This window comes from Penicillium arizonense, assembly GCF_001773325.1.
Source record: "Penicillium arizonense strain CBS 141311 chromosome Unknown PENARI_contig004, whole genome shotgun sequence".
NCBI lineage: Eukaryota > Fungi > Ascomycota > Eurotiomycetes > Eurotiales > Aspergillaceae > Penicillium > Penicillium arizonense.
In genome coordinates, this window is record NW_019173281.1 from 504,912 (window position 1) to 532,250 (window position 27,339).

Here is a 27,339-nt window from a genome sequence, read left to right on the forward strand (position 1 = left end):
GATCTGGACAAAGAAGCTCTAAATGCACTGCGGCTTACCTTGGAGGTACAAAACAAATCGGTCGCTGTGCTTCTCTTAAAGACAGCACCCATCTCATAACATAGAATGGTGTTTCCAATGTCGGGAAGGTTTCTCCTAGTCTAGATCAACGGCATCATTGTCTTGGAGTGGTCGGTGGGTGGGTAATCAGTGCTGGCCGGAAGCTGCTATGGCTGCCCCCGTATTACCGAGGCCGTTGAGCAGCACATGAACGTAATCTCTGGATCGCAACTTTATCTGGGCGTCTTCTCTCCCTTGGGTTGCATCTCAATAAGTCAAAAACAAGGCTAAATCACTGATCATGCATGTCTGTCTAATTCAATCTGGTAGATCCGGTTAATCAGAAAGTGCTCGCTGAAGCAGAGTCATTGGTTTGTCTCATATATGATAGTACAGCAAGCCGACTTTCGGGCTTCTCGGCTTCGTTTGATGCTTGAATTGTTTAATTTCAAGAAAGTGAGGGGATCGGGAAGTATAGAAACCTGTATACTTGAAACAGTCAGAGCAATGTGATTTAGGTGTTGCTTTACTAGTAAACACCACCCCTGCAAATTTAGGCTTAGCGTGATCACGTTAATTTGAAGCTCATCTCACCGTTGCTTCGGACAGGACTAACCACCTCTGGAAAATATGGAGGAAAAGAAGCAAACCTCGACTTTTCAGACACGAACATGGCCCCGGAGGATCATCTTCTGGATGGCAGCAGCCATTGTGATGGGCCGGTTGCATTTCGGTGGATTCCTTCCGAAGCGCTGGGTCTTTCCGGGCAATCCTCAAGCCCAAGTCTCGCCCTATGGACCATTTCCACAAGAAAAGGACCCATTCCAGTTTCTTCCCTGCACCAACGCCAGTCGTCCGCCACCACTTGACGATCCTACTCCGCGGCAATCATGGGCCGCTCTCTTCGACCCCAATCCCAGCCACTGGAGCTGGGGTAGCACAGGCGGCATCTACCTGTGTGGATACTTGGATCTCCCACTCGACTATCACAACTCTTCAGACCCTCGTATAGTCCGCATTGCAGTTACCAAGTTCCAAGTCGCTGGTTTGGCTCATATCAATAGTCCCAGCGCTTCCAGCCATAGGAGTAAGCGCACTATCATCATAAACCCAGGAGGCCCAGGAGGGAGCGGAACAGCCTTTCTTTGGCAGAGGGCGGAGGAAATGACCAACCGCTTCAGTGATGGGCAACTGGACGTGCTAGGATGGGACCCCCGTGGTGTGAATTTCTCCCTCCCCGCCGCAGCATGTTTCCCTCATGATGCCTTCCGGGACCGATGGTCACTCCTAGCACTCCGATATCGTGAGGAAGCCCAAAAGTCCCAACTAGAGACCGTGGATGCCATGAACAACGCCACTTTCTTTGCCTGCCAGCAACGGCTGGGCGATTTTGGTCGCTTCGTCAGCACGGCGTCGGTGGCGCGCGACCTAGAGGAGATCCGAAAAGCACTTGGTGAAGACGAAGTAACAGGATACTTGGTCAGCTATGGTACAGGGATTGGTCAAACATATGTCAACATGTTTCCCACCCGAGCGGGCCGTTTGATCCTCGATGGCACAGAATATGTCAGGGATCATCGCCTCCTAGGCGGTTTTGGCTGGACAGCTCTCGACAATACGACAGATGCTTGGCGCGATGGGTTCCTGGGGGAGTGTATCAACGCCGGTCCGAAGTGGTGTTCATTAGCCAATCCCGCTCCAAACCAGGATGGCCCTGTCATACTCACACAGCTGGAAGCGCGCATGAACCAACTACTTGAGTCCCTCAAAGCTCGCCCTCAATCTGCGTATACGGAATCAGGCGGACCGTCCCTGGTCACTTATTCAGCACTCGTGGAGAGGATTCTCTATCCGGCTATGTATAGGCCGATGGACTGGCCTCGTACGGCACAAATGCTCTCTGAGCTCGAAGCAGGAAATGCAACTCTAGCAGCCGAGTCACTAGACCTCTCATGGAGCGACCATTCTGAAGAGCCATCATATCCCCAGCTCCCATCTTCCAGTGAGCTTGATCTTCTCGTGATCTGTTCCGATGCATATGATGCGCCCCTCCCCGACGGACTTGACTGGTGGGATCAGCTGTGGGAAACCATGTCCAACCGGAGCTGGATTGCTGGCAACTCTCGGTTCTTCTCAGTACTGCCTTGTCGACATTACAGTACCTATTGGGGTCGTCCTTCGGAGGTGTATCGCGGCGATCTCAACCACACTCTCACGACTCCCGCCTTGCTTATTGCCTCGCCGTATGACCCTGCAACTCCTTTGCACAATGGAAGAAGGCTCCTAGCGGAAATGGACCAAAATGCCCGGTTGATTGTTAATCATGCTTATGGGCATAGCTCTATGCGTGACAGGTCAGACTGCACGGATGGAATTGCTAAAGCTTACATTCTAAATGGGACTCTTCCCGATGAACAGGAAGTCCAGTGCTATGCGAATAGCAAGCCTTATGTTAATGGTTCTGTCAGTGACGAATGAGGATGTCTCCTATATCATGACGGGTGTAACACACCCAACGGACTTCAGCCTTCTTTCTACTATTGGGAGAAAGATCCTATCTAATCAACTCCTAAGAGTTGGATGCAGGGTTCCTGGGAAGGCTAAATAGATCACTGTAATTTCGCCTAGATTGATATAGTAGTTAGATTCATCGCAAAAGAGTCGTTATCATATCCTGAATTTAGGCTAATACTCTAACTCGTACTCAACCTAACTACGCACAATATACGTACATCCCATGGTATATAGCGAGATTTTCGGGTTCTACGCAATTAGTTCACTTCTCGCCCAAAACAAACATCCCTCCAGGCCAGTCATAGGCCCTATTAAATCTACGGCCAAAGTGCCGGGCAGCCTTAAAGGGCAATTTCCCGTGCGAATGAGATTCATGGAATTGAATATTTCTTTCGACATCCGGCTTGGTTGACTGGAATTGCTAAACTAAGCCGTAGAGCTTCACGGCAGAAAACCCAAAGGAAGCCATTACATGCAGGAAACCACCCACTGAGTTGCCAAGTTGTTCCCCCAAGAAGTTCAGGGAGTTTGTGTCATGGTTGCGGAGATGCATGTGGGTTTCACGTGTCAATATGTATGTAGTCAACTTGTGTTCCTAAAGACTGGACGATACGAGCATTCTTACAAATTACCAACATTATTTTCGTACGAGTCTCGTGTTACTTTCCCAGAGGAAACGCGGCGTCAGGCCCGTTCAGTTTTTGCTGTTATTGTAAGCCTCCTCACCACCTTCCATATCTCTAAGCAACTGCAAAGCCCTGGGGTCTACATTCAATGTGGCGGCCAGGTAATGCAAAGCAGTATTTCCATGAACGTCTTGGGCACGCACATCGACACCCACGACCTGTACAAGAAGGCGTAGGGTACTAAGCTGGGCCGCTTGTTCCAGAGAGGTGAGCGGTATTGTTGGCTCGATATATTGGCCTGGAATCGGCCTCGTGAGCCCGTAACTAGGTCTTTTGTTCGGATCTAAGTGTAGCGGACTGGGGAATGCATGCGATAGCCAGTCGGACTCAAGTGTGCGGGCGCAGTGGATACTCTGGACAGAATATGGATTTTTCTTGTCCATATATTCGGATATCAAGGGGAGAGACGCGATGTGGAGTAGGCTGTGTCCTAACGCCGTGGTCCCTGCGGTAGAGAGTGGCATAGGGAGGTGGGAACCATATTTCTAACGTTGGATCCACACGACCAGCGGGTACGGACTTAAGATGAGAGATGAGTAAAATAATGGTTTAACAGAGCTTCAAGGACGGCGGGGTTCGGGTTCCTGGCGGCCATGATGGTAACCGAATCCTCAAATGTTCCTCTGAGGTCCTTATTCGTAAGTTGATAAGCCATGGTGGCGAAGGAATAAAAGAGATACCTCTGACGGGAGGGATGGGTGTACTGGATAAAAAGAATACACGGGATGGAGAGAAAGGCAGGCAAACAGTTGACAGGCAAAGCTCGGATGCCTTATAAACAAGGAATACAGCAAGCTCACCATTGGAATGAAGGTATTTACTTATATATGTTATGCTTTGCTCTCCTGCTTCTGCGCGGTGACACTCTTACTTACCGCTTGCAGACTTAGTGGGATCTTAGACCCTATATCCTGGACTATCTGTTAAGCGGCCGAGTAAATGGTTCAAGCCAAATCCGTTGAATAAGTAGAATATCGAAGGCAACACCATTGTTGAGCAGGTCATGGACGAATTGCCCATTTGCGTGAAATATGCGCATCCCGGAAAGAAATGAAAAAAAATTAGATGGGCTATCGCTAATCCTTTATACCGACTCAGAATGACACAAACATCGAGAACCCAAAATCAATGGACTCTAAGATTGTCCAGTTGACTGGCATGGTTGGCAGGTGTGGACCCCAAGACTTTATTCAACGACAAAACATGGGCTTACACCCTTTCATAAGTCCTCTATATGTCATGTTCCACTCACGGACTCATTGAAACCACTAATACCAATGCCATTGCTATCCGCCAGAGACAGCAGCGGCGTCTCCTTCGCCCATGAAGTCTTCAGGGAAAGCAGTTTCATATGCGCCACGAATTTCGTCTGCTAAACTGTCAACAAAGGATCTTCAAGTAACAAGGATTCCATTATGATACCTCTCATTCCGTTCAATGCTTCAAACGCTTGTGAGTAATTTGAAGCCGCAGTGATCGTACGTCGTAGACCATACCGTAGCTCACTTATGTGTTCTGCAAGGGAGCTTTCGGTGTCTTTTTCATCCGGTCCTGAAAAGAACCCGACACCCACTCGAGCTTTATAGAACAACATAAGCATAGCGTAGCTGCTTTGCATGAGGCAACAGGCAAACGATGGCATTGTTCGAGGAAGTATTCTGCGATTTAGCTGCTGCTGATATGGTTTTTGTAGAGGATGTGGAATGGGCAGACTCTCAAACATTTTCGAAATGACAATCGCGGCCTGGTAACAGACACTCGTGGAGTGTTGACAACTATAGGGAAAGTTTAGCGAGAATGGTCTCTGCGTGGCAGAAGAATCTGCATTTGAGTTGCTAGGCTGGAAGGATGACTCGACGGCCGAGGAATCTTGGAATGGTTTTAGGCTGCTGCATGCGCATGATGGATCTTCGGTCTCGGCCTGAGCTACCACGGCATTTCCATCTGTATGAGAGTTCGATTCGTCTGTATAAGCGACTGCCAGATCGCAATGCTTCTTTATGAAGATTGGAATATTGGAGAAGGCACGGAATCGGTGGATTTTTATGCGGGCGCTATCAAGTGGATCAGATTTGAGCTCATGATGGCTTATACCCGGTTTTCATACCTGCTCAATTTGATTCGCGACATCGCGCGGATGCTTTTGGCTGTGATAATCTCGCTGTAATCGCTCCTATCTGGCTCGCGTGCGAGGGTTGGAAGCTGATCCACTCGCGCGAGTATGAATCTTGCCCAAGCATCAAGTCTTTGCATTTCCTGGAAGACAGGGTCAAGGTTTGTGCGGGACGAAAGTGCTTTATCGAGGTCGGTGATATATTGAGTGGCTGATACCAGCAATTGCTGCGTCTGAATTAGGATCGACCAGCCCTAGAATTAATTAGCAAGCCATGTTAAAGAAAGCTGAGATAGATCAAGAAGAGCAGACGGACCTCTTTATCTGACGAGAACTTTGGATACGGAGTTTTGAATTCAGGGTCATTGATGTTAATCGTGAGCGGCTGTTCTGTTAGTTACGGAAACTCGAGTGGTCGCTCTGTACTCACCGATGAGTTGACAATTGAGCATTGGACAAAGCAGTAGTACTGTTATAGAGATTAGAAACCTCATGTAGTCAATTGAATAATATCAGGTGTTCGAACCGTCATCCACCAGGCTCTTCGCCGGGCTTCCGAATCTCCATCTTCAACCATCCAACGATTGAGGGATTTGCCCATAGCAATCGACAAGGCTTGACCAGCGCGGGATTTCATCTTCAACAGATTCCCCCTCTGTGCATATTCGTAGACCGAAAGCACCAACAAAGCCAAAAGGCTTTCCAGTTCTACCGGTGTGTGATCATGGAATCTTCCTCGGGGAATTGAAGGCTCTTGGGTTGGCAATGATTGGCTAAGCTCACATGATGACTCGAAATCCCAATCTGCCTCGGCTTTCAAGCTTGCAAGAGTAGCAAATGTATGTGCATATGCCCTCCGTTGAATCACAGACTTCTCAGAAAGTGGTTCCGGGTCCTCGGGGTGTGGGATCAAAGCCAGAATTGCCGATACGGCAAGGCTCAGAGGGGATTGAGGTACATAGAGCATCGCTGGGCTTTTGGGCGGGAAAGCAGCATACGGAGCAGGGTTGTCGATTGGTTCATCGGGCAAGGGTGGCGATACCCTAGGCGGTAGAATTGGGAAATAGTTATGAATGAAGTCGTAATAGGCGTTTAATCTGCCTTCCATGTCAGAGGGCAGAGGAACTGAGAGTGAAGAACATCTTACATTTCTAGCTCACCTCCATACGCTCTTACTAAGCATTTGGGGCCCTCGGGAAAGAGTGACGGTTCTGAGTCTGTCTGCGTAAGAAATTGATCGCTTTCGACGGTATCAGAACCTTGAGAGGGGGGAGAGAGCTCCATCGGATCTAGAGCCTGCAAGCCCGCCGCAGGTATAGATAACAAATCGAATTGATCGAACATAAATGGCCCTAAGATGGTCAGAGATATGTATTTAGAGATACCTGAGGAGGAAAGGATATACTTTTGTCGACATTGGAGTCCAATAGCGAGTTTGGATGTTGCGCATCATCTTGTTGTATATGAGGTTCGGGAGAATGACTTTGGTGCTTTTTCCTGCGGGGTCCTCCGCGTCTACTGGGCACATACGAGCAATCTTTGGCTTTGGATGCACACTGGGCTCAAAGAATTAGTTGTTAGTTGTCGGCACAGATAGATGCTAGTTGCGCGGAAGAGGGTCAGCATACAAGGCCACAGGGCTTCTGTCCGTCGCATCGAATCCTGGCTACACGACTGCATTTTGCCTCAGCTAGGTATCCATTTGGGAGACAGCGATAACAAAGACTTACCAATTAAGGCAGGCTACCTTGACCGGTGGTTTTGCAAACTTTCTGCTACTCATAGCGTGGTGGAGTGCAGATAGTTGTTCTGAGTGCAAGTCGTAGAGCTAATGAATTTCAAAGCGGGTAAGGTAAATCATGCCACATAAGGTCGTACAAGGCAAGGCGGGGAACGGAAGGCGGTGTTCCAGTAAGGGGGTTAAAGGGTTAAATAAAAGCTTATAAGCCCCTTGGAATGATGACGTCGATTTGATGGGCAGTTAGACTTTCTTCTACCCGTGAAATCGATCGTTGAACCATGGTAGGCTAGCTGATAAGACTACCTGCAGCAGCTAAAAAGTGATCGGCAGCCCACGAGTATATGATTGGTCGTTCTCGAGTAATTATGCAACCGTAGCAAACGCTCACTATTACTTCGGAATGGACAGGCAGGCGTGACCTTAAAGGACTACTGGGGTCGAACGCCATTATCCTTAGCCGGGGAATGGGGTTGCGAGAAAGTGATACTGGACAAGTAGACGTGAACTCAACTAGCTCTGAAGGCCGAACATCGCTATCGTGAGCTGTGGAGGGTGGAGATAAGGCGGTGGTGCAGTTAGTTATTAGAGCAGTCAGATGGGCATCACCTCCAGGACTCGGAGGACGCTGGAGAGCTAAATATCTTCGAATGGAACATGCCGTATAGTACACTTGTGCTTATCATCGAATATGGTTGGTTACAGCTTCACAATATCCAGCGAAAGCCGCAAACGTTCCATTTTCCATATATTGATGGCAAAATGGATCCCGAATGCCATATTTCGGCATTTGATTAAGTGGGAATGTACCAATGCCGGCGAACCCCTACATGTAAATATACATCTCCTAAAAAGGGGCTCCAATTCACTGGACCATGTATTTTGCTTATTCAGATGTCTGCGCCACTTTGGTGGAAGAAGCCGTTGGTGATAAGTTGGCTGTTGCTGCTGTCGGCATGATCAACTATGGTGAAACGGCTGAGAAGATTCCTTCTTAGGATAATATTGACGTTATTCTGGTCGTACCTTCCAGCGCCATACTGGGTTGGCATGGCACTTTGATAAGGATTTGGACGTGGAAATCTCCATGCTGCACAAGTCCGTTGGGGTTTCACCAGCTTCCGCAATGCTTCCGAGTATATCCAGCCAAACTCGATGAAGGCCTCTATTTTTGAGTAATGTCGCGAGTTATCGGAGTTTCAAATTGTGCATTATAGACATAGACAAAATGCATTAGAATTTTGAAGCATTTTCAGAGGTGTTCAAAGCAAGATCAGAAATCTGTGACAAAGGGGAGTGAGTAGGAGTAGAATATATCCATATTGTCCATGGTAGGTATTATGATCCATGTATAAGAAACCCCTTGGAAGAAAGAAAGAAGGACAAACAAAGAGATAACATTTGATCAGCGCCGATACCACATCCTGGTTACCTTTGTCCTCCGCATCTTCTTCTGAAGAAGGAAAATACTATACAGAAGGGCCTCTGCCGTTGGTGGACATCCAGGCACATAGACGTCGACAGGCACAAGGCGGTCCACACCCCGTACAACGTTGTAGCTGTAGTGGTAATATCCTCCACCGTTGGCACAACTGCCCATGCTAATCACCCACTTAGGTTCGGGCATTTGATCATATAGCAGCCTCAACGCCGGAGCCATCTTGTTAACCACCGTACCCGCCACAATCATCACATCGGACTGCCGTGGCGAGGCACGGAAAATAATGCCTAGTCGGTCCTGGTCGTAACGTGGCATTGAAGTATGCATCATCTCAACTCCACAGCAGGCTGTGGCGAATGATAAAGGCCATAGGGATCCTTGTCTTGCCCAGTTAATCACCTCGTCCGCTTTTGCCCTAAATCGCGCGAGAGAGTTAGGACTGAATCATTCGGACTGCAATTGTGACATACACAAGGTATCCGGCTTTTCCGGTTTTCTGGCTTTGGAATGGCACGGGCATAGTAGAGCTATCTTGTGAAGATGTGCGCAGGTATCGAGTTACCGTAAGGGTGGGCGAGAAGAAACGCTGTAGCCATTTTGGATTCGAGCGGCGAATCATGCGCGAGGATGTGCTCAAAAGCATCTTCAGTGAATATATACTTGAGCGGGTGTAGAAGGTAGAATCAGCTCATTTCTCCTCTTTATTCGATATTTATTCAATGAGAGGGAGATATCTATGTTTCATCCAATCAGATGCATCCAAACTCGCCGACTTGGTGGGTCCATTACCAACTTCGCCGAACTTGCAACTATCAACTACATGATCCTTCACCATTGTTAAATGCCACGCAATCCAGCAGCCAAAGTCGCATGCCATCTGTGTCATGATCGGCGGGTCAGGTGCGACCGTAGTGAAGGCGTCGCGTGTTCCAACTGCCGCAATGCCCAGCGCCATTGTGAGCCAATTGTTTCTCGCCGTGGACGGTAGGACTGAACAGATGAAGCCATCATATTGGTACTAATACGGATCTAGGAGACGAAAGCTTCCTCTCTTACCTAGCACAGGCCTTAGCAGCAGTCTTTCAGAATTCTCTCACAATGTGCCAGAAGAAGTGACGACTTCAAACCCCCTAGTCACTCATGTCCAAGGTAGAGATAAGCGACAAGAGCCATGCTTCCCAGCTCCTGGGCCTAGTGGCAAAACGCCATATGTTGGGGATTCTTCTAACCTCAACTACTTGATCCAACAATTTGGGAATCCCTTCGGGGATACGGATGTTCGCCCACTTCAGGACCACCTCCATGGCGCCATGCTAGCTCGGGTGGGTAGATCGACGACGCAAGAGATCGAGAGGCTTCATAAATCTACCATTGAACACCTCAAGAAACAAGGGGCATTCGATCTACCATCACCAGAAACCAGCCAGGCGCTCCTCGACACTTACTTTCATTATTCACTTGCTGCGCTTCCTATTCTTGATAGGTCAAGGTTTCTAGTCACTCTCGAGGAGGGCTCATTCTCACACTTGCTCTTAAATGCTATTTACCTCGCTGCAACTATCTATTGTTCGGATTCAGTCATTGCTGATGCCGGATTTCCGTCCCGATACGCTGCAAGTCTCACGTTCTACCAGAGAGCCAAATCTCTTTATGATGCTGGATATGAAACCGATGTAATCGCTACGATTCAAGCCACCTTCCTTATGTGCCATTGGTGGAGTGGTCTTCTAGATCACAAAGACTCTTGGTACTGGCTTGGTATCTCCGCAGGGATGGCACTCGCTTTAGGAATGCATCAAGTGTGCGTCTACTCGCTCCTCTAAAGAAGTGAGGGTCTAAAAAATATACTAGGAAATCATACGTCCGACTCGAAGAGAAAGATCGAAAAATATGGCGAAAACTGTGGTGGATGGTATATGTTAGTTAATACCCCAAAACCCTCAGGTCCATAATTTGCCTAACTTTCTAGGCTAGGCCATGGACATCAATCTATCTATGCTCCTCGATCGTCCACCCCATGTACAAGGAAGACTGTGCAATGTGCCCCCTCTGTCAGAAGCAGATTTTGAACGAGCCAATGGGTCCAAAGAGACAGAGACGTTCGGTGAAACTCTCAATAAGGCAAATGTCTTTGCGATACAAGCTGCGGAACTAGCCCGAATAGGTATAACATCCATGATTTTGTTTCCAGGTTTAGTTCCTTACTAACATCTACAGTGGATCGCTTCTTCACTCTTAAATTCGACGAAGATAGTGGTGACTCACAAGATATCTGTTTGGAGCAAATTTCGTTGTGGTCGTCCTCGCTCCCCCCGGAATTCAAGACCGTGTCGACGAATAGTAGCACATGGGCTATATTGACTCAGATCTTATACCAGTATGTTGACCTCATTGTAGCTGTTATAGAACCATATGGAGTATATTCTGAATCTATAGGGAATACCGCCTTATTTTGCATCGGAGCAACCCTAGGTTTTCTCGCAACACAGGGCCAGGCACTCCAATTTTCGAAATATGCACAGAGATCTCTCATATGCTGGAAATCATCATGGCGAACGATCTTGCATGTGCAGCAGCTGCCAGCATGTATGTTCCTGGATAACAAGTTTCCCCAATTATCTCGGGCTATGCACTAAAGCCCGTTTCAGAGTCGCCCCCGTCCTGTCAGTCCTCCCAGTCCATATAGTCAACATCCACAGAGGCGACCCTGGTGTCCGAATGATTTCCGAGCATCGCGCACGCTTGTGCATGGTGATACTTGACAAGCTGCAAGATAGATTACCGGTCGTTTCATCCTTCATTCCCATATATGATGCTCTGCTGAAACAACACCCTGTGGGCGTGCAGATACAAGATGGCACAGAGGTACCAGAGCGTCCGGCAATGGGACCCTCGATGCAAAATAATCTTCGTCAACCTGATCATGAAAGTGATCTTGGTGGTACTAATGCCCCTGGAGGTTTGTTTGATCAAGTCCTGCAAGACAGTATGAGCACGACGTTTCCTTTTTCGTTTCCGTTCGGCAACTTGTTCGAGGATATCTTTCTTCGTTCACCATCTCAGCCTACATCGTATTGTGACGATGATTTAGCTGCTCCTTTGTAGCATTCCAAAGGTTGCTAAAATATACTACGTCTCACCAAAATACACTTTCCTCAAACAGACCCAGGATATTACCAATCTTCCGTTAAGACGCTCCGTAGCTTAATATTCAGTGGAGCATTGCCCTGTCGTAAAACGTTATTTAGAAGAAAATTGAGACAAAGTCAATTTTCTGTGGGGGGTCCGGACGTTATTCGTTGGTATCGGAAAGGGTTCTGGCTTTTGTATACAAATATATTATCAGAGAAAAAGAGCTTGTTGCCATATTTTCATACTTATTAAGCAGTTGACATCTGTATTCATTTCTCTATACAATTCTTGCCCTTTCAGAGCAATATCCATAGGAACAGCGCTCTCCTCGGAAACCCCTTCCTACCGAGCGACGAGTGATAGGCCATGTTCGGCATTTCACGGGGATCTGACGGCTTTGATTGGCCAACATCGCCGAGCCTATCTTATCGGGGCATGTATGGGGAAGTTGACTAAGGCGGTTGACCTCGGACCTGGGGTAACTACTTGTACTCCCCCGTTCCCCTCCATTTCTGCCTGTGACTTGACTGCATTTCCTTTCTTGATTGGTGACACGTATTCTTTCAGACGTCCGCCTTTTCTTTTTATCTTTTCAATTCACTATGGCCGCTTGTCGGTCTGTTGCCCGATCCCTCCCCGCTCTCCGCGCCGCTCCCCGCACCGTGACCGCCAGAGCTGCATCTCAGTCCCGATCCATTCTCACAACGTCTACACCCATCGCAAGCATGGCTTCCCGTAGAGCTGCTGCTCCTTCTCTTACTGCCACTCGTGGTTTGCACGCTACTGCTGGCAAATTCACCCCTGCAACAACCTCGGCCAACTCAACTGCAACCGAATACCCGACCAACCACCAGAAGATTGCAAACCCCATTGACACAGCAAACTTCATTAATAATGAGTTCGTTCCGTCTAAGGCAACCAAGTGGATTGATCTCCATGACCCTGCCACCAACAACCTGGTCACTCGTGTCCCCCAGAGTACAAATGAGGAGCTGAAGGCTGCCGTTGAGTCGGCCGAGAAGGCCTTCCCTGCCTGGAAGAACACTAGCATCATTGCTAGACAGCAGATTCTCTTCAAGTTCACTGCCCTCATTCGTACCCACTGGGACCGATTGGCTGCATCCATTACCCTGGAGCAGGGTAAGACCTTCGCCGATGCCAGGGGTGACGTTCTCCGTGGCCTCCAGGTCGCTGAGACCGCCTGTGGTATCACTACCCAGATGACCGGTGAGGTTCTGGAGGTGGCGAAGGACATGGAGACAAGAAGCTACCGTGAGCCTCTTGGTGTTGTCGCTGCTATCTGCCCCTTCAGTAAGTTAAACCAAGTCTCTGTTTCCCCTACCGATGCTGACCATCACTAAGACTTCCCCGCCATGATTCCCCTCTGGTGTATTCCCATTGCTACCGCTACCGGTAACTGTCTGGTCATGAAGCCCTCCGAGCGTGATCCCGGTGCCGCAATGATCCTGGCCGAGCTGGCCAAGGAGGCCGGTTTCCCTCCCGGTGTCATTAACATCATCCACGGCTCCGCTCCCACCGTGGACTTCATTCTTGATGAGCCTGCTATCAAGGCCATCAGCTTCGTTGGCAGCAACCGCGCCGGCGAGTACATCTACACCCGCGGTTCTGCCAACGGCAAGCGTGTGCAGGCCAACCTGGGTGCCAAGAACCACGCCGCTGTCCTGCCCGACTGCAACAAGAACCAGTCTCTCAATGCTATTGTTGGTGCCGCCTTTGGTGCTGCCGGACAGCGCTGCATGGCTTTGAGCACTTGTGTTATGGTTGGCGAGACCAAGGAGTGGTTACCCGAGATCGCTGAACGGGCCAAGGCCTTGAGCGTGAACGGTGGCTTTGAAGAGGGTGCCGATCTCGGCCCTGTCATCAGCCCTGAGAGCAAGAAGCGCATCGAGGATCTGATTGCTAGCGCCGAGGAGGAGGGTGCTACTATCCTTCTGGATGGCCGTGGATATAAGCCCGCGAACTACCCCAACGGCAACTTCGTAAGTCATACTACAGACATTGCTACATGCTCGTCATGAACTAACCCTGCTGTCTTAGGTTGGTCCTACTATCATCACCAACGTCACCCCCGACATGAAGTGCTACAAGGAGGAGATCTTCGGTCCCGTCCTTGTCTGCCTCAATGTCGACACCCTGGATGACGCCATCAGCACCATCAACGCCAACGACTACGGCAACGGTGCCGCCGTCTTCACCCGCTCCGGCTCAACTGCCTCCAGGTTCCAGAAGGAAGTCGAAGCCGGTCAGCTCGGCATCAACGTGCCCATTCCCGTCCCTCTTCCCATGTTCTCCTTCACTGGTAACAAGAAGAGTATTGCCGGTGGTGGTGCCAACACCTTCTACGGCAAGCCCGGCTTGCAGTTCTATACCCAGCAGAAGACTGTAACCAGTCTATGGAAGAGCGAGGATGCTACCTGCACCAAGGCTACCGTGGTGATGCCTACTCACCATTAAGCCTTGGGTGATTATAATGCTTTCTTTCTTCTCTTTTAGCCATCATGAAATGTTAACTTTTGTTTCCGCTCAACAAAAATATGCGTCGTGTGTCCCCATGAGTTTATTCAAAGCGTATTCTTGCTTTTATGTCATGTTGCATTCCAAACATTGAATACCAATTTGGATAGTGTATGAGCTGGACCAATTCGTATGTATGCTATTTACAATGTATTTACAAGCGACTCAAAACAGAAAAACATAACCTGAAGCACAACCAATAAGAGCTAAACGCTAGATTGATCTAGGGGTAATAATAGCAAGCTAGAAAAACGACCCAGCACAAAACATAGACCAAGTAAAAAGAACACACCTACTCCTCAACCCGTCTAGCCTTGAAAGAATAAACAAGTCTAGCCATCTCAACCTTCCCATCCTTAGTAACAACAACACGACGAGTATGGCGCCTCTCCCCGCCAACAATCTCAAATCCCCAAACCTGCTCAGCAGTCCAACCAGCAGAATCATTCCTCACAAAACTCTGCATAAAAACTCCCTCCCCATCCTGCCCAGAGAAACCCTCACTCTTAGACCCATCAACAAGGATCTCCCCATGCAAGAACTTGCCAACCTTAGCATCAGCCTCAGCCTCACCAACACTAGTCTGCACCTCGAGCGCAGGCCGCACGGCGCCGTCTTCACTCTTACCGTCCAGCAGGCGCGAACGGCCGTGCAACGTGCCGAAGATGTTGTCAGTGTGGTCGCGTTCTGTCCAGTCGAGCGTGCGGCTTTCTTTGGTGCCTTGGATGCCGCCGGTGATTACTTGCTGGATGTCGATGTGGTAGGTTGTTGGTGTGTCGCTGTCTGGGTAGCTGTGGACGTAGAGGGTTACGGTTGCATAGGAGAGGGTCTTGCGGAGGAGCCAGCTCATTCCTTGCTGGTTTGGTTGTTAGTGGGGTTGTTGGGGGTTATGGATAGTCGGTGTGTTTTGCATTGTATTGTATTGTGTATGGGTATGGAGCGGTGCTGGGGTATTGGGAAGAAAGGGGAGGTTGGTGCTTCAGGTTTGTATGACTAGAGCTACTTGGTACTTTGGGGTGTTTGGTGTGATTGGGGTTTGGGGTTCTTACCAGGGCTAGGATGGGGTCTGCTGGGTTGGACAGCGTTGCATCCTGTTCAACGGGTCGTAAGTATTGGCCTCTTTCTTGATTTTGACATATAGACATACCATCTCCCATTCACCGCTGAGGTTCTTGATAGTGACATCAGCTGGGGCGGCCATTTTGACTGTTGGTTGGAGTTGGAGTTGGAGCTGTAGATAGGAATGCGGGGTGGTGGGGAAAGTATAAAGTGTGGAAGCTTAGGAGTGCAGAGGGATCAAGCGTAAGAAGGGAATTGGATTCAATTGAAGATAGAGGAAGAAAGGAAGAAAGGAAGAAAAGACTTCCAAGCAGTGAATATATACCCCGGGTTTGATGAGCTTAAATTGCGTCAAATTGCATGTGTTCGTCCGAGGCTGACACGTGCTTCTGCTGACACATTGCACGTGACTCGCTCTATCAACTCCTGTGTTTACTATCGGAGCTACCCCAATCCACCATGGCTTTCAATAAGAAATACGCCGGTCTTCCTGACCTGGTGGGTCCTCCTGTTGCTGATTTTTATCGATTATCCGACTGACCCTGAGCTAGGACCCTTCCCCAGATATCTATGAGACCCCCGACTTGACCGACGAAGCATCCACCGTCCCTGTAAGTCCGCCAATCCTACGGAAAAGAAACGTCATTGGAACAAGCCACTGATTTTGTCTAGCCTACTACCATTCGCACAGACTCCGATCATGATGACGCCGGCTCCAACTCTGACATTGACCGCGAAGGTGTCAACGCGGACCAGGCACGTATGCACTTCATGGGCGCCGCGGTGGATGCCCGCGACGTCAATTTCTCAGATAGCATTTCCATGAAGCGCCAGGCATACCGGAGCAAAGATAAGCATCGTCGTCATCGGCGCAGACGTGAAGATGGCACAGAGGAGGTCGGTGATCTAAGTGATAGCGAGGACGAGTCGGTGGAGCGGAGGCTTGCACGGCTACGGAGAGAGGTCGAGGACCTCAAGGTGGAAATGGCCAATCGTCCCCAGGAACAGGAGGGTGGAAATGAGCCATCGCATGGCACATCTGGTGATAAGCCAGGAGAGAACCTGAGTGATGGTGTTGCGGAGTTGAGTCGCGCCTTGGATAATCTGCATGCCTCAAGAGTTGCGGCGACTCCGTCGCACTCGGCTGCCGCCGTGCTATCCCAGAAATTGGGATCTGATCCTCGTTCTGCTGCGCCTGCAGACGCAAAGACACAGCCTGCCAACACACCGTCAACAGCAGTATCCGCAGTACCTCCAGCGGCTGCATCTTCTACAGGCATTCTCTCCCACGCAGCAGCATTCGACAGCCGTCTCGCCCTTCTCGAAACATCCATGGGCATTTCCAGCTCCTCAAACCCCTTCATCGCAGACGGCTTCGGCCAGTCAGCATTGCAGCCCGTCCTCCCATCCTTAGACCAGCTCACCTCTCGCCTCTCAGCATTGACGGGTCTCCTCGTGGGCAACCCGGCGTCCGGAAACCCAGGCGCACCAGGCGCAGTGGCAGGCCTGACAACCCCACATCTCGAAGCGCTCTCCGCACGGGTCCGAAAGTTAACCACAGACGCCGAAGCCCTAACAACCGCCCGCAGACGCGCCGTCGACGCCGCAAAAGCCGCTCACAACGCGCGCATCACCTCAACAAGCTCTGAAACTGACGCACCCGCATCGGAGCCTGTTCCCGCCGCGGACGACGAGCACGCCGCCAAAATCCAAGCTCTCTATGCTACCCTCCCAACCATCCAGTCCCTGCACCCGCTCCTCCCCAGTGTTCTCGAGCGCCTACGCTCCCTGCGCGCATGCCACGCAGGCGCAGCCCACGCCGCAGACTCCCTCAACGAACTCGAAAAGCGTCATGCCGAGATGGCCTCTGAGATCGAGCAGTGGCGTGAAGGCCTCACAAATGTCGAGGAGAAAATGCGCCAGGGCGAGGACGCTCTCCGCTCGAACGTAGAGACTGTCGAGCCTTGGGTGCGGGATTTGGAGTCTCGTCTGGGACGTCTTGAAGGTCCGCCTGGTGGACTGTAACCATTTTCTTGTTTTGTACTGCCCAGGGCAGTGCTTTGATGAATAATACCCAGTTGCATCTGTGATGTACGTTGTACCGTCTTGTCGAATGTTGGGCATTTTGTAGTTATCTTTGTTTGGTGTCAATGTCAATATCAGTTCCATACCACATGGTCCTAAGATTGTTAATACTGTACATCTTTTCCAAGTTTCAGGCTATTATAAGCCTACTATAATCTTAACTTTCAATCCTCTCTAACCCGCCTCAATACCTGAACTCTCGGCTTCATCTTAACCTCAACCCACCACCCACGCAACAAACTATCTCTCACACGCTCACGCACACTCTCAAACGCTTCAACCGCCCTCGATCCACCAACAGCACCTATAACTCGCTTCTCAACAGTTCCCGTAGCAGGGACCCCAGGTCTCAGAACAGAAACACCGGCAAATGAATCCGCAACATAAACCATCTCCCACGAAGAAGAAGGCAAAACCTCCCTAAACCTCATCTCATCGCTATCCATATACCCAACCTCGGATGAAGCCTCAACAAGAACATAATCAAACCGATCCCAAAAGCCACTAGTAGACTTAACAACCTCATCCTCAGTCTTATCATAAACCCACCCAGACTCATCAGGCAACTGAACAAAACGCGTAACACCAGTCTGACACGCCAAATTACCAAGATAGACATTCACAGTCCTCCCAGGGCCAAGCCCATTCTCCATCTTCAAGTCCGACTTGCCATGATAAGAATGCAACGCATCAAGAGCCCTCCCACCAGGATAATTCACCGCAGACACAGGAAGCAGCACGAAATTCGACAAAAACCCAGTCAAAAGCACAGAAAGAGCCAGCACTCGCACAGCCCAGCACATAAAGAATGATCGTCGACGATGCGTCCAGAGATACGCCGCGCCGAGAGCCGCAGCAGCCGTAAGCGATGGAATAACATAAACAATAAACCGCCACTCCTTATGCGGCATGAAACTATACAACGCGACGAACGCAAGCGACGGAATGAGGAGTGCCAGCGCTGGAGACCGCGTAGCAGGCTGCCGCAAAGCAACGGGGATAGCGAGGGTATAGACAAGCGGGTTGAGGAGGAGACGGGGGAGGGCATTAGTGAAATACCAGGACCAAGGCTCCGTTCCCCAAGCGGAGGATTGGCCTGCCATGACATTAAAGACGAAGGCTTCGAATTCTGGCCAGAGTGGGAAGCGTTGCCAGAATGTGCCATCTAGGGTTATTGTTAGGAGGAGGGCTGTGATTGCGCCTGTTAGGCCTGCGGTGATTGTGGCCCTCAGGGATATTTTGTTGGTTGAGAGGTTGAAGAGGGTTTGGGTTGCTACTAGCAGGGCGAGTTCTGAGCGGAAGATTACGCCTGCGAAGGTGAGGAGGGCTAGGGCTTTGCCTGTGTGGTTGTTGTTGGCGTGGTGGGGGGTTGGGAGGAGGAGGCGCATTGCTGTTGTTGTTAGGGGAAAGGCGAACATGTTTGATAGTGGTCGTGAGGCGTAGTATATTAGGTGGAATTGGCTGGTTTGGAGGAGGATGTACCAGATTGCGACTGTCTGACCGAAGGTGTGGCGGAGGCCGCTGGCATAGTATGCTATAGCGGAGGCGTTGAGGAGGCCTAGGATTGCTCGAGCTGGAGGGAGGCGTTAGCATGTCGTGGATGTGTATTTGGAGAGGTATGTATAGCTCTACGGCGCACCTAATAGCTGTTGATTGATCCCGTCGTTGAACAGGATCACCGGTTTCGAGAGCAGGGCGAGCAACGCAGCACCGACAGCGCTCCTGGGCACAGCGCCGGGGAATGCAAAGTGGTCATAGTTTGTGCGATTGAGGTTGGGATCATTGAATCCGTATGGTAAGCCATGAGCTAGGATGTCATGCACGGCCTGGACATGGAACGACTCCTCGACCTTGGTATAAGGGGCGGCGAGGAGGTGCAGGACAATCAAGCCCAGTGGAACGAGAAGCGCCAATGCTATATAACAAGTCAGCTCGTGTTCTTCGTGTCTGGATGGTGAACTCACCATATCTCATGGCTTCCGAGAGTGTTGATCCGGAGATCTGGCGCTTCCCGCATCTTCACCTTTGAACTTCTTCAACCCCTCGACTCACAATGTTTCTCTTCGGTCTAGGGAAGCTGGTCTACGGTGAGTCCTATTTCCATTGCAGTCTATTCTCTGAGCTATACTGATCCTCCCTTCTAGTGATCATCCTGATCATCAACGCCATCGCCATCCTCTCCGAGGACCGCTTCCTAGCTCGCAGTTAGTCCTTCCAGCCCACATCCGCCCAACCCACCACCCACCGCCCACCACTTACCACTTACCAAGAAGGAAAGAGAAAGGAAGCTAACACAAAGATAAAATAGTCGGATGGGGTCGCACACAAGCTGAGCCAGCCTTCGGCGCGGCACACGATAGCACAAGCGTCAAGGCAAAGACCATCAACCTGATCGCCAGTGTGCGGACAGTTATGCGAAGTATGTGACTTGAATCCTCCATCCCAATCCCAGCACAAAATACGACCAAACCCTTCCGCAGCCTCGATCTAAGCTATATCCCCCGCTTCCAATCCCAACATCGAGCGGTATCCCCATTCCATTGATGAGAGGTCCGCATAGCTAACAAACAATGCAATCTAGTACCCCTAATCGTCATAAACACAGTCATCATTGTATACGAACTGATCCTCGGATAATCCCATTCTGTCCATTGCCGTTTCAACGGGTCGGGTCGATTTCAATGCCTAACGGATAGGATGTGAGGGTATGGTTAAGTTATATTCTTGCGGATTTGTTGCTGTCGCTTTCTTGCACACCTTGCCTTGCCTTGTCTTACCTCATACATCCTCGAGAGTTACGCGATGTCACGATTATATTACCTTGCAATCAATACAAAATTTTGGATGCCCTGCTTCTTGGTCTTGTTTTGGAGGGAGGGGTATGTATACCCTACGATTGTTTATTGGGAGAATGGGATGTGGTATTGTTTAGAGGAGTGTGGTGTATGCCTACTGGGTTTGGGTGGCTGGGATATGTAACGCGGACTAGAGACTCCATAAACCGGGGTCTTGTCTGACTCTTGATATGAATATGAATGAGAATATGTGGGAAGTGCCTAGCTAGGAAGTAAAGTGAGAAGTAGGTATTGGCCTGGCTGTATCCATCTCAAAATGTAATAAACAGAGATTCCAAAATTACAGCTAGAATATGAGGACCTGTGGGATTGACGCCGCAAATGACCTCGACTTTGTCGTTTTCTATAACACAAATTTCTACCCTAGTCTATGTATGTAACCTCCTCTATGGCACCTACGCCTATATATCCGGCTTAAACTGATAAGCACTAATACTAGACCGATCCTATTTTTTGCGAGGAAACTCGAGCTAGACTTCTAGTAGTATTTTCAACTTCCCTTGTACACACATGCACGAAAATTCATCTTCCCATAATGACGCTCGTTCAACTACCCACTGAGATCCTATGGATCATCGCATCTTGCTTCTGCCACCAAAGGGACATTTACGCCTTTATCCGGACCAATCGTCATCTTTACGAAACGCTCATCAAGTTTCTGTATAACTTTCACGGCCAGTATAAGCATGGAGCCGCGCTCTCTTTTCTCGCCGAGCGGAACCTCTTTTTACAAGTTCAAAATCTGCTAGACGGGCTAGATACTGCCCGCAACCAGCCTCAAGCATCCCTGGCAGTGATAGAAGCAACGGAAGACAAGGCTCCAAAAAGGTACGAAGACGAAGAAGACACGGTGCTAAGGAAAACACGAGATAAATGGGACCGAACGGATGTTTTGACCCACCCTCTCGTCCAACAGGGATATAGCACCCCGACCGTTGTGCATATCCAGCACGCTCTCGTGGTGGCAATTCGGGGTGGCCATACCAAAATCGTGGCTGTCTTGCTAGACTTTGGTGCACAGGCCAACTTCTACTGTAGGGGACGCACTCCCTATACTCGCAACTGGTGGCATAGGAAGGAGGTTGATTACCCGCCCCTCTTCACTGCGGTGCAGGGCGGGAATCTGGAGCTAGTAAAATTACTGCTTCAGCGCGGTGCTGATCCAGAGCGATATACCCCGTCACCATTATATCGTGCTGTGAAAGATGATCAACGGGGTATTATCCCGACATTGCTCGAATTTGGTGTAGGGCCGCAAGCAACAGCGTTGAAGCTAGCTGTACTACATAAGGATGAGTCTATGGTGAGACTTCTTCTTGATGGAGGGTTCAATGTTTCACAGTACGGACATACTGGACTCTACACTGCTAAAATGAAGGGTGACCAGGATATGGTCGACTTGTTAGAGTCTCGGGGTGCGACTTTAGCTGCACTTACTGACAATGAAAAGGAAAGGTGGGTGAGGAAGGATGGGGATGGCACTCTGCCTATCCCTCAGCGTTTGTTTATTTCCTACGCAGACGAGATCGAAGAGGAAGAGGATGACGAGGTCCAGGATGATGAGCATTGATTACCTGTATCACACATTTTCAAATTGGTTCACTTTATTTGTGATCATCGACACGAAAGGACAGGATGCTGTATCATCCCAATGGTTACGCTTCTGGGTGACAGGCATTGCAAGTTAGATATCGGATTAAGCGGTATCTCCGGTAAAAATGAAAGGCGTAGTGCGTCGGGCTAAAAGCAAATGCGTAGTAGTCGGTGGGGGCTAGAGTAGAAGAAAGGGGGCGGCGATGAGTACAAGATAGAGAGGTAGGAAGAATGAAAAGGTAAGAGAGGGGGAAGATGAGCAGCGAAGACGGGTCTTTATGTCGGAGGGCATTAAAGGGAGGTTACGTGACGGCGTATTGGGGCGCTAAACCCAAAAAGGCAAAACTAACTGGATACAGTAATTCACAGGTCCGCCGTTTACACAGTATATTGATCCTTTCGATAGCCGATAGAATAGACCCGCACTAACGTTGCTTGAAACACAATACATGTACTTTGGATATATGAAACCACACAGAATACAGATCAGAGCATGACTACTCCACACTACACACACATAAAGACCCAGAAAATACATATCACAAAGCTGCCTCCATGCATTGTATTCAGAAACAGCGGACAAGTCTATCGCGCGTAACGTTAAGAGACGACGAGACATAATCTACCGAATCAAGATATATACGACGACAGCAAAGTGAGCAGCAAAGCAAGGCCAGAGGAAATACTCGGCAAACAGACAGAGAGAGAAAGAGAGCAGATAAAATGCACATGCAAAGGGAAAGAAACAAGAGAATAATAGAAAAGCACATTCGCTCATGACTTCAGAGATGAGATATCACGCAGGAAAAGCATAGAAATAGAATAGAGATAGAACGCCTAAAACCGACAATTCCCACGCTCACCAATAGTAGCATAAAGCAGAAAGTAGAAAGAAAAAGATAACTAGAAATAGCAATTGAAACTCTTAACGCCTCTTTTCGTGAGCTGCCGGAATTTGTGTGGATGGCAGGGGTATCGTGCCCACTGTACATGATACAAAAAGTGGCAGCGATGAAAAGAAAAGAAAAAAGCGATGGTAGCAAAAGATTCGGAATGCGAGGAAAGCATAAGGAGGAAGCAATAAACGAGGCAGGATCTGAGATTCAAGAGTCTAGAAAGACATATCTGTGGAATGCCTGGTCGAGAACAGAACACCCACAGGAGAATGGAAGATAATGGCGCAGATCAGATCGTTAGAACGTGATGGTACATCCAGGTAGATATGTGCAGAAGCAAAATGTTGCGATCATATGTGCAAGGGGTATCTCCGTGAAGGTGACGGACGAAAGGTAAAAGGACAACTTAAAGCTTAAGAAACGCTGTTGACGTTCTTCTTGAAACTGAAGGATCTCCACCGGTGAGTAGAGCCGGACTTTTCGTGGCTGGCGGAATGGTCTTTGGCCAGGGGGGCGGGGCCCCGAATGGGTTGCTTGTTGGATAGAGGGATGTCTTTAGGCGACGTTTGGGACATTGGAGACATTGGAGACATTGGGGACTGGAGCGATTCTGACTTGCGTGGTACATCCTTGCGAGGAACCTCCTTGCGGGGTATCTCTAGGGCTTCGGGGACGGGTTCTGGGACAGGTGTCGTAAATGAAACATCTGATGTCGAGACACGAGGTTCTTTCTCCTTGTTCAGGCGTTGGCTGATACTGCGGCTGCCTCGTCTCAGGAAACCAAAGCCCGACTTCCTAGGTGATCCATTCTCAGCACCGAGCTCGTTGACATCGAGCTTGCTGGCCTTCAGAGCTCTTTCCAGCTCCTCGGCCTCGCGTTTCTGCATTTCTCGGTTGTGCTGATCCTGTTCCTTTTGGCGGAGCTTTTCATTCTTGTCCTTTTCCTTCTCCGCAGCACGGCGTTCCTTCTCCCGTTCCTTGTCCTCTCGTGCTCTCTCCCGCCGGAGTTGGTAGTCACTCTTCTTCGGGCTCAGCGAAGGAGCGGGCTCATCCGGAATCGGGGGAAGAGGTGGCTGAACTGGTGATTGAACGGGTAGCGGTGGAGGGGTTTCGTGCTCTGGAGCTTCTGCGTGGCTGGACAACTGGGGTGCCGTCGGGATTCGGTTGATAGGTGAGAAAGGAGCTGTATCGTGCGAAGGCACTTGGGAAGCACTTTGAACATGTGCTAGCGGTGGTGACAATGGTGAACCGTTCTGTCTCGCTTCGCCAGTCTCAGCGGTGCCAGTGGCGGAGGCCAGATCTTCTTGTGCTTGCTCGCGCATAACGGCCTCGATGGTGGTCTCCTGGTAGAACAGAACGTAGGCACACGCCAGTCCCGGACGGTCGCCGAAGAAGTTACGCACGTAGTTTTTGTCAACGGGCTCAACCAGCTCATCGTCGAACAGTAGCCAGCCGCGGTCCTCTGTCTTGATAATGGCGACATAGTGGCCGTGGTAGGGTCCGCCACCGATGTGAACCACCACTGCATACAGTTCATAGAGCCGGTCAGGGTCCTCGGCATCATCGGTGGTGTTGAAGAGACGAAGATGATATGGGTAGACAACGCGGTGGAACAGCTTTTGTAGGCGCTGCAAGTCCTCTGTGTATTTGAAACGCTTCAAATGCAAAGCCAACACACGTGGCAGACGTTTGATCTTCATACGCTTCTCGGCTTCTTGAAGTCCACCACAGTTATCGCAGTGGAACTTGTTCCGCTCGCAAAGCATCTCTTCTGCGGAGAATTTCCGAAGACATGATGTGACGGATGAATGCTGCTCCAGATCCACGGACAAATCCAGGAAAACCTCGTCTCGTTGCGAGACCTTTTCACATGTAAGACACTTGGTTTCAGATGTCAAAGTCCCCTCGAACAGCTCGTGCACCCATCTCGTTGTATTTGGTGATTTCGATCCCGTACTGGGTGTCAACATTCCTAACGAGTCTGCACTTTCCGTGGGTGGCAAAGCCTTCTCGGTGAATGCTTGCTTGGTTGCTTCTGTTTCGACGTTGGCCACCACCTCGTTGAGCAGCAAGTTCAAGAACTCGTGCGCATCTTGGTGCATGGCAGTCCGGAACATTTCGTGCTCCCGCCGTAGTACATCCAGAAACTGTTGTGGCCGAATCACTCCGATCCGCGACTGACTTCCCACCACCGACTCAAAGATGTCCTTGAGCGAGGTGAAAAGCGACTCGGACATTCCATAACTAGTCGCATTGTTCTTGGTCTCCAAGATCGGTAGGGTCTGGAGGGCGACCTTCTTCTTGTATTCCGGCGAGTCCTTGTCTTCGGGCTTTTGGGGCTGATTCGGAGGGACACCAGCCTGGCGTGCTGACGGTGGCGAGGAAGCCTTCTGTTTGGCGGCGAGCGCCTCGGCTTCCAGGTGTGCATTCGGGTTCTGGTATCGTAGGTTGGTGGCGAGTGCGGCTTCAAGGCTGTCCAGTGGCGTTCGTTGCGGGTAGTTGATCACGGCTTCGCGAAAGGGAACAGAGTAATAGAGACATTGTAAGATCGAATTGCAGTAGCATGTGTTTCCGTACTAGAGCGCGGGGAGTGTCCGTCAGCCTGGTTCCGATGCGATTTCGGGGAAGACTCACGTTTTCCATGCCAAAGAACTTGTCGCTGCCATCGTCGCGGATCGAGCCCATCTCCTGCAGCAGCTTCTCCAGCGGGGAGATCTGCGGGGCCAGATCTTTCTTAACGGGCGCGGCGGTGGTCGAGGGGGTGGTGGCAGTCTGCGCGTGTCTCAGTCAGTCACGGTCCTAATCGGAATGTTCTCACGAGAGCCCGAGGCTGCTGTGTTACTCACCCCACTGCTCCTGGAGCCCTTGGAGAAGAGCCCCTTCATGATGGCTGAGGCGCGTCGGTCACACTCTGCATTGGAGGCAGTGAAAGAGGAGTTGAAAGGAAGAGGTCCGGGGTAGCCACTAGTAAGGTTTCTGGGGTCCGTGGGCGGAGAGAAGAAAGAGCGGAGAGAGAACGCGGAGAACCGAGGGGAGAGAAGACGGGAGGGAGCAATAGGAGGTTAGAAGGCTAGAGCAGAATAGTGGAATAGTAGAATAGTAGAATAGTAGAAGATTGAAGGATCGAGGATCAAGGGAAGAGGAGAGTAACAAGGACCAGGACCAGGCAGATAACAGTCATCTTCTGGAATGGACTACTGTTCCACGTGGAGACCTAAGGCAGGTACATATCCAATCGCCGATTTTCGAGTCTTGTTCCTTTCTTACATCTACTCTAGATCTACTCTACTCTCTACTACTGTAGATCTACTACCTCAGGACAATTCTATCTTACCTCACAGTTCAACATCTACTGTGTGAATGTGTGCCGGGCGTACCGGAGTCCCCAACTGGGTAAGGCCCCCCCTAGAGACCATCATTGGCCCTTTCCCCAGCGGAGTGGCCAACTCCCCCCAAGGCTCTCCCCTCCGGAGGCTGGGGCTGGACCATAAAACGCCGCCCTTGGCGAACTGCCATTGGCCTATTCCGGCTCTCACGGGCCATGTGTCCCTCGCATGGCGTGCCTCAACGGCCAATGATCGTCGGAGACGTGGGGAAAATGCCCCCTTCGAATGTTCCTTACTTCGAGTTATTTAGCCCCCCGGGGTACAGATTACGGTAGAAGCAAGGGCCTGGATTCCACCATACACGTAGATGTGTTTCGTAACTTAACTTTATACGGGACATATTACCGCACAGATATTAATATGGATCTATCAGCCTATTGGCTATGCACCCTTTAGCCGGTGCCTACGCGCATTCCGCCGCCATGGCCATTGGACGTCCATAAGCTAGCCGCCCCAATAAGAGATAAGTAAACCTATAGTCCAAGCAACACATCCTAGTGGGGGTGGCAAGACAAAGACACGGGGGGAAAAAGACGCATGTTAGGTTTACCGGCATTTCAACCTTGACCTACCCGTTTAAGACTAGTCGTGGAGTAGTAGATCGGGCTTTTCCGAGTGAGCGATTAATGTGCTGTAATGCGACAGACACCTCTTCTTGAATCATGCACAGTCTACTCCGAGGTTATAATTTATATAGTTTAATCATTGTCACTCTAGCCCTCTCATGTTTAACTTGAATATCTATCTCACAGGCATTTACACCTCGACATCCTATGGTCGGCTATCTAGGTAACTTTATTATGACATACATAAAGACGGTAACATAGCGTTAACGTTAACTTAGACCCTACAAAAAGGCCTGAAATATATGACAATACATATACAGTAGATGTATTGGCTTCCTCATAGCCTAGACCTTCAGGAGTAAACACAAAAAGTATAAAAATAAAAATAAAAGCAAATCCAATCCTCACGTTAAGTATCACCATAGCGTTCTCCGACTATTTTCATGATCTCTATCGCATCCGGATTATCCTCAAGCCACCTCCTTGGATGCTGAGTTCTCCGAGGCTCATCGACAGGAGGAATACGCTCATATCTGTTTTGAAAGATATTATCGTTATGTGCAAAGGGGCATTCTGCGTCATTGCGCAATGCATGACGTTCAGCTTTCATCGGGAATGGACACGGACTTGTTTCACTCAATCCAAACTGAAGGAACAGGTCGATCTGCATATCCGATGGTCTGAACACCCGGGAATTATTT

General features: G+C 49.8%; 13 protein-coding genes across 13 annotated transcripts; 7 read left to right on the forward strand and 6 right to left on the reverse strand.

The window, feature by feature from the left end:
- Positions 1-669: 669 nt before the first annotated feature.
- Positions 670-2,517, forward strand: PENARI_c004G09548 (uncharacterized protein; the record flags this gene model as incomplete). The annotated part of the gene is made up of 1 exon (XM_022629351.1): positions 670-2,517. One exon carries the CDS (start codon positions 670-672, stop codon positions 2,515-2,517), a length of 1,848 nt encoding a protein of 615 aa, XP_022491239.1.
- Positions 2,518-3,247: 730 nt separating this feature from the next.
- On the reverse strand, positions 3,248-3,894 carry PENARI_c004G04314 (uncharacterized protein; the record flags this gene model as incomplete). The annotated part of the gene is made up of 2 exons (XM_022629078.1): positions 3,248-3,592; positions 3,808-3,894. 2 exons carry the CDS (start codon positions 3,892-3,894, stop codon positions 3,248-3,250), a joined length of 432 nt encoding a protein of 143 aa, XP_022490688.1.
- A 631-nt stretch (positions 3,895-4,525) lies between these two features.
- PENARI_c004G09741 (fungal specific transcription factor domain-containing protein) lies at positions 4,526-6,460 on the reverse strand (the record flags this gene model as incomplete). Its single annotated transcript, XM_022629360.1, has 6 exons — positions 4,526-4,608; positions 4,662-5,293; positions 5,347-5,606; positions 5,669-5,737; positions 5,783-5,821; positions 5,879-6,460. 6 exons carry the CDS (start codon positions 6,458-6,460, stop codon positions 4,526-4,528), a joined length of 1,665 nt encoding a protein of 554 aa, XP_022491200.1.
- A 2,035-nt stretch (positions 6,461-8,495) lies between these two features.
- On the reverse strand, positions 8,496-9,174 carry PENARI_c004G02993 (NuoB/complex I 20 kDa subunit family protein; the record flags this gene model as incomplete). The annotated part of the gene is made up of 2 exons (XM_022629008.1): positions 8,496-8,946; positions 9,002-9,174. The coding sequence occupies 2 exons, from the start codon at positions 9,172-9,174 to the stop codon at positions 8,496-8,498; spliced, it is 624 nt and encodes a 207-aa protein (XP_022491049.1).
- Positions 9,175-9,472: 298 nt separating this feature from the next.
- Positions 9,473-10,354, forward strand: PENARI_c004G05725 (fungal specific transcription factor domain-containing protein; the record flags this gene model as incomplete). Its single annotated transcript, XM_022629151.1, has 2 exons — positions 9,473-9,498; positions 9,565-10,354. The coding sequence occupies 2 exons, from the start codon at positions 9,473-9,475 to the stop codon at positions 10,352-10,354; spliced, it is 816 nt and encodes a 271-aa protein (XP_022490628.1).
- Positions 10,355-11,079: 725 nt separating this feature from the next.
- Positions 11,080-11,636, forward strand: PENARI_c004G02064 (uncharacterized protein; the record flags this gene model as incomplete). Its single annotated transcript, XM_022628968.1, has 2 exons — positions 11,080-11,117; positions 11,180-11,636. The coding sequence occupies 2 exons, from the start codon at positions 11,080-11,082 to the stop codon at positions 11,634-11,636; spliced, it is 495 nt and encodes a 164-aa protein (XP_022490706.1).
- A 629-nt stretch (positions 11,637-12,265) lies between these two features.
- PENARI_c004G10618 (CoA-acylating methylmalonate-semialdehyde dehydrogenase) lies at positions 12,266-14,138 on the forward strand (the record flags this gene model as incomplete). Its single annotated transcript, XM_022629409.1, has 3 exons — positions 12,266-12,974; positions 13,026-13,663; positions 13,722-14,138. The coding sequence occupies 3 exons, from the start codon at positions 12,266-12,268 to the stop codon at positions 14,136-14,138; spliced, it is 1,764 nt and encodes a 587-aa protein (XP_022490647.1).
- A 352-nt stretch (positions 14,139-14,490) lies between these two features.
- On the reverse strand, positions 14,491-15,399 carry PENARI_c004G08305 (uncharacterized protein; the record flags this gene model as incomplete). The annotated part of the gene is made up of 3 exons (XM_022629284.1): positions 14,491-15,054; positions 15,248-15,289; positions 15,346-15,399. The coding sequence occupies 3 exons, from the start codon at positions 15,397-15,399 to the stop codon at positions 14,491-14,493; spliced, it is 660 nt and encodes a 219-aa protein (XP_022491271.1).
- Positions 15,400-15,716: 317 nt separating this feature from the next.
- Positions 15,717-17,282, forward strand: PENARI_c004G00250 (uncharacterized protein; the record flags this gene model as incomplete). Its single annotated transcript, XM_022628877.1, has 3 exons — positions 15,717-15,755; positions 15,809-15,868; positions 15,930-17,282. The coding sequence occupies 3 exons, from the start codon at positions 15,717-15,719 to the stop codon at positions 17,280-17,282; spliced, it is 1,452 nt and encodes a 483-aa protein (XP_022490841.1).
- Positions 17,283-17,480: 198 nt separating this feature from the next.
- On the reverse strand, positions 17,481-19,316 carry PENARI_c004G01455 (dolichyl-P-Man:Man(7)GlcNAc(2)-PP-dolichol alpha-1,6-mannosyltransferase; the record flags this gene model as incomplete). The annotated part of the gene is made up of 4 exons (XM_022628938.1): positions 17,481-17,488; positions 17,584-18,915; positions 18,982-19,257; positions 19,307-19,316. The coding sequence occupies 4 exons, from the start codon at positions 19,314-19,316 to the stop codon at positions 17,481-17,483; spliced, it is 1,626 nt and encodes a 541-aa protein (XP_022490630.1).
- Positions 19,317-19,395: 79 nt separating this feature from the next.
- Positions 19,396-19,979, forward strand: PENARI_c004G08834 (YOS1 family protein; the record flags this gene model as incomplete). Its single annotated transcript, XM_022629309.1, has 4 exons — positions 19,396-19,429; positions 19,487-19,546; positions 19,651-19,761; positions 19,924-19,979. The coding sequence occupies 4 exons, from the start codon at positions 19,396-19,398 to the stop codon at positions 19,977-19,979; spliced, it is 261 nt and encodes an 86-aa protein (XP_022490903.1).
- Positions 19,980-20,732: 753 nt separating this feature from the next.
- PENARI_c004G12552 (ankyrin repeat domain-containing protein) lies at positions 20,733-21,767 on the forward strand (the record flags this gene model as incomplete). Its single annotated transcript, XM_022629515.1, has 1 exon — positions 20,733-21,767. One exon carries the CDS (start codon positions 20,733-20,735, stop codon positions 21,765-21,767), a length of 1,035 nt encoding a protein of 344 aa, XP_022491014.1.
- A 1,332-nt stretch (positions 21,768-23,099) lies between these two features.
- On the reverse strand, positions 23,100-25,571 carry creB (uncharacterized protein; the record flags this gene model as incomplete). The annotated part of the gene is made up of 3 exons (XM_022629206.1): positions 23,100-25,262; positions 25,321-25,458; positions 25,533-25,571. The coding sequence occupies 3 exons, from the start codon at positions 25,569-25,571 to the stop codon at positions 23,100-23,102; spliced, it is 2,340 nt and encodes a 779-aa protein (XP_022491212.1).
- Positions 25,572-27,339: the final 1,768 nt, after the last annotated feature.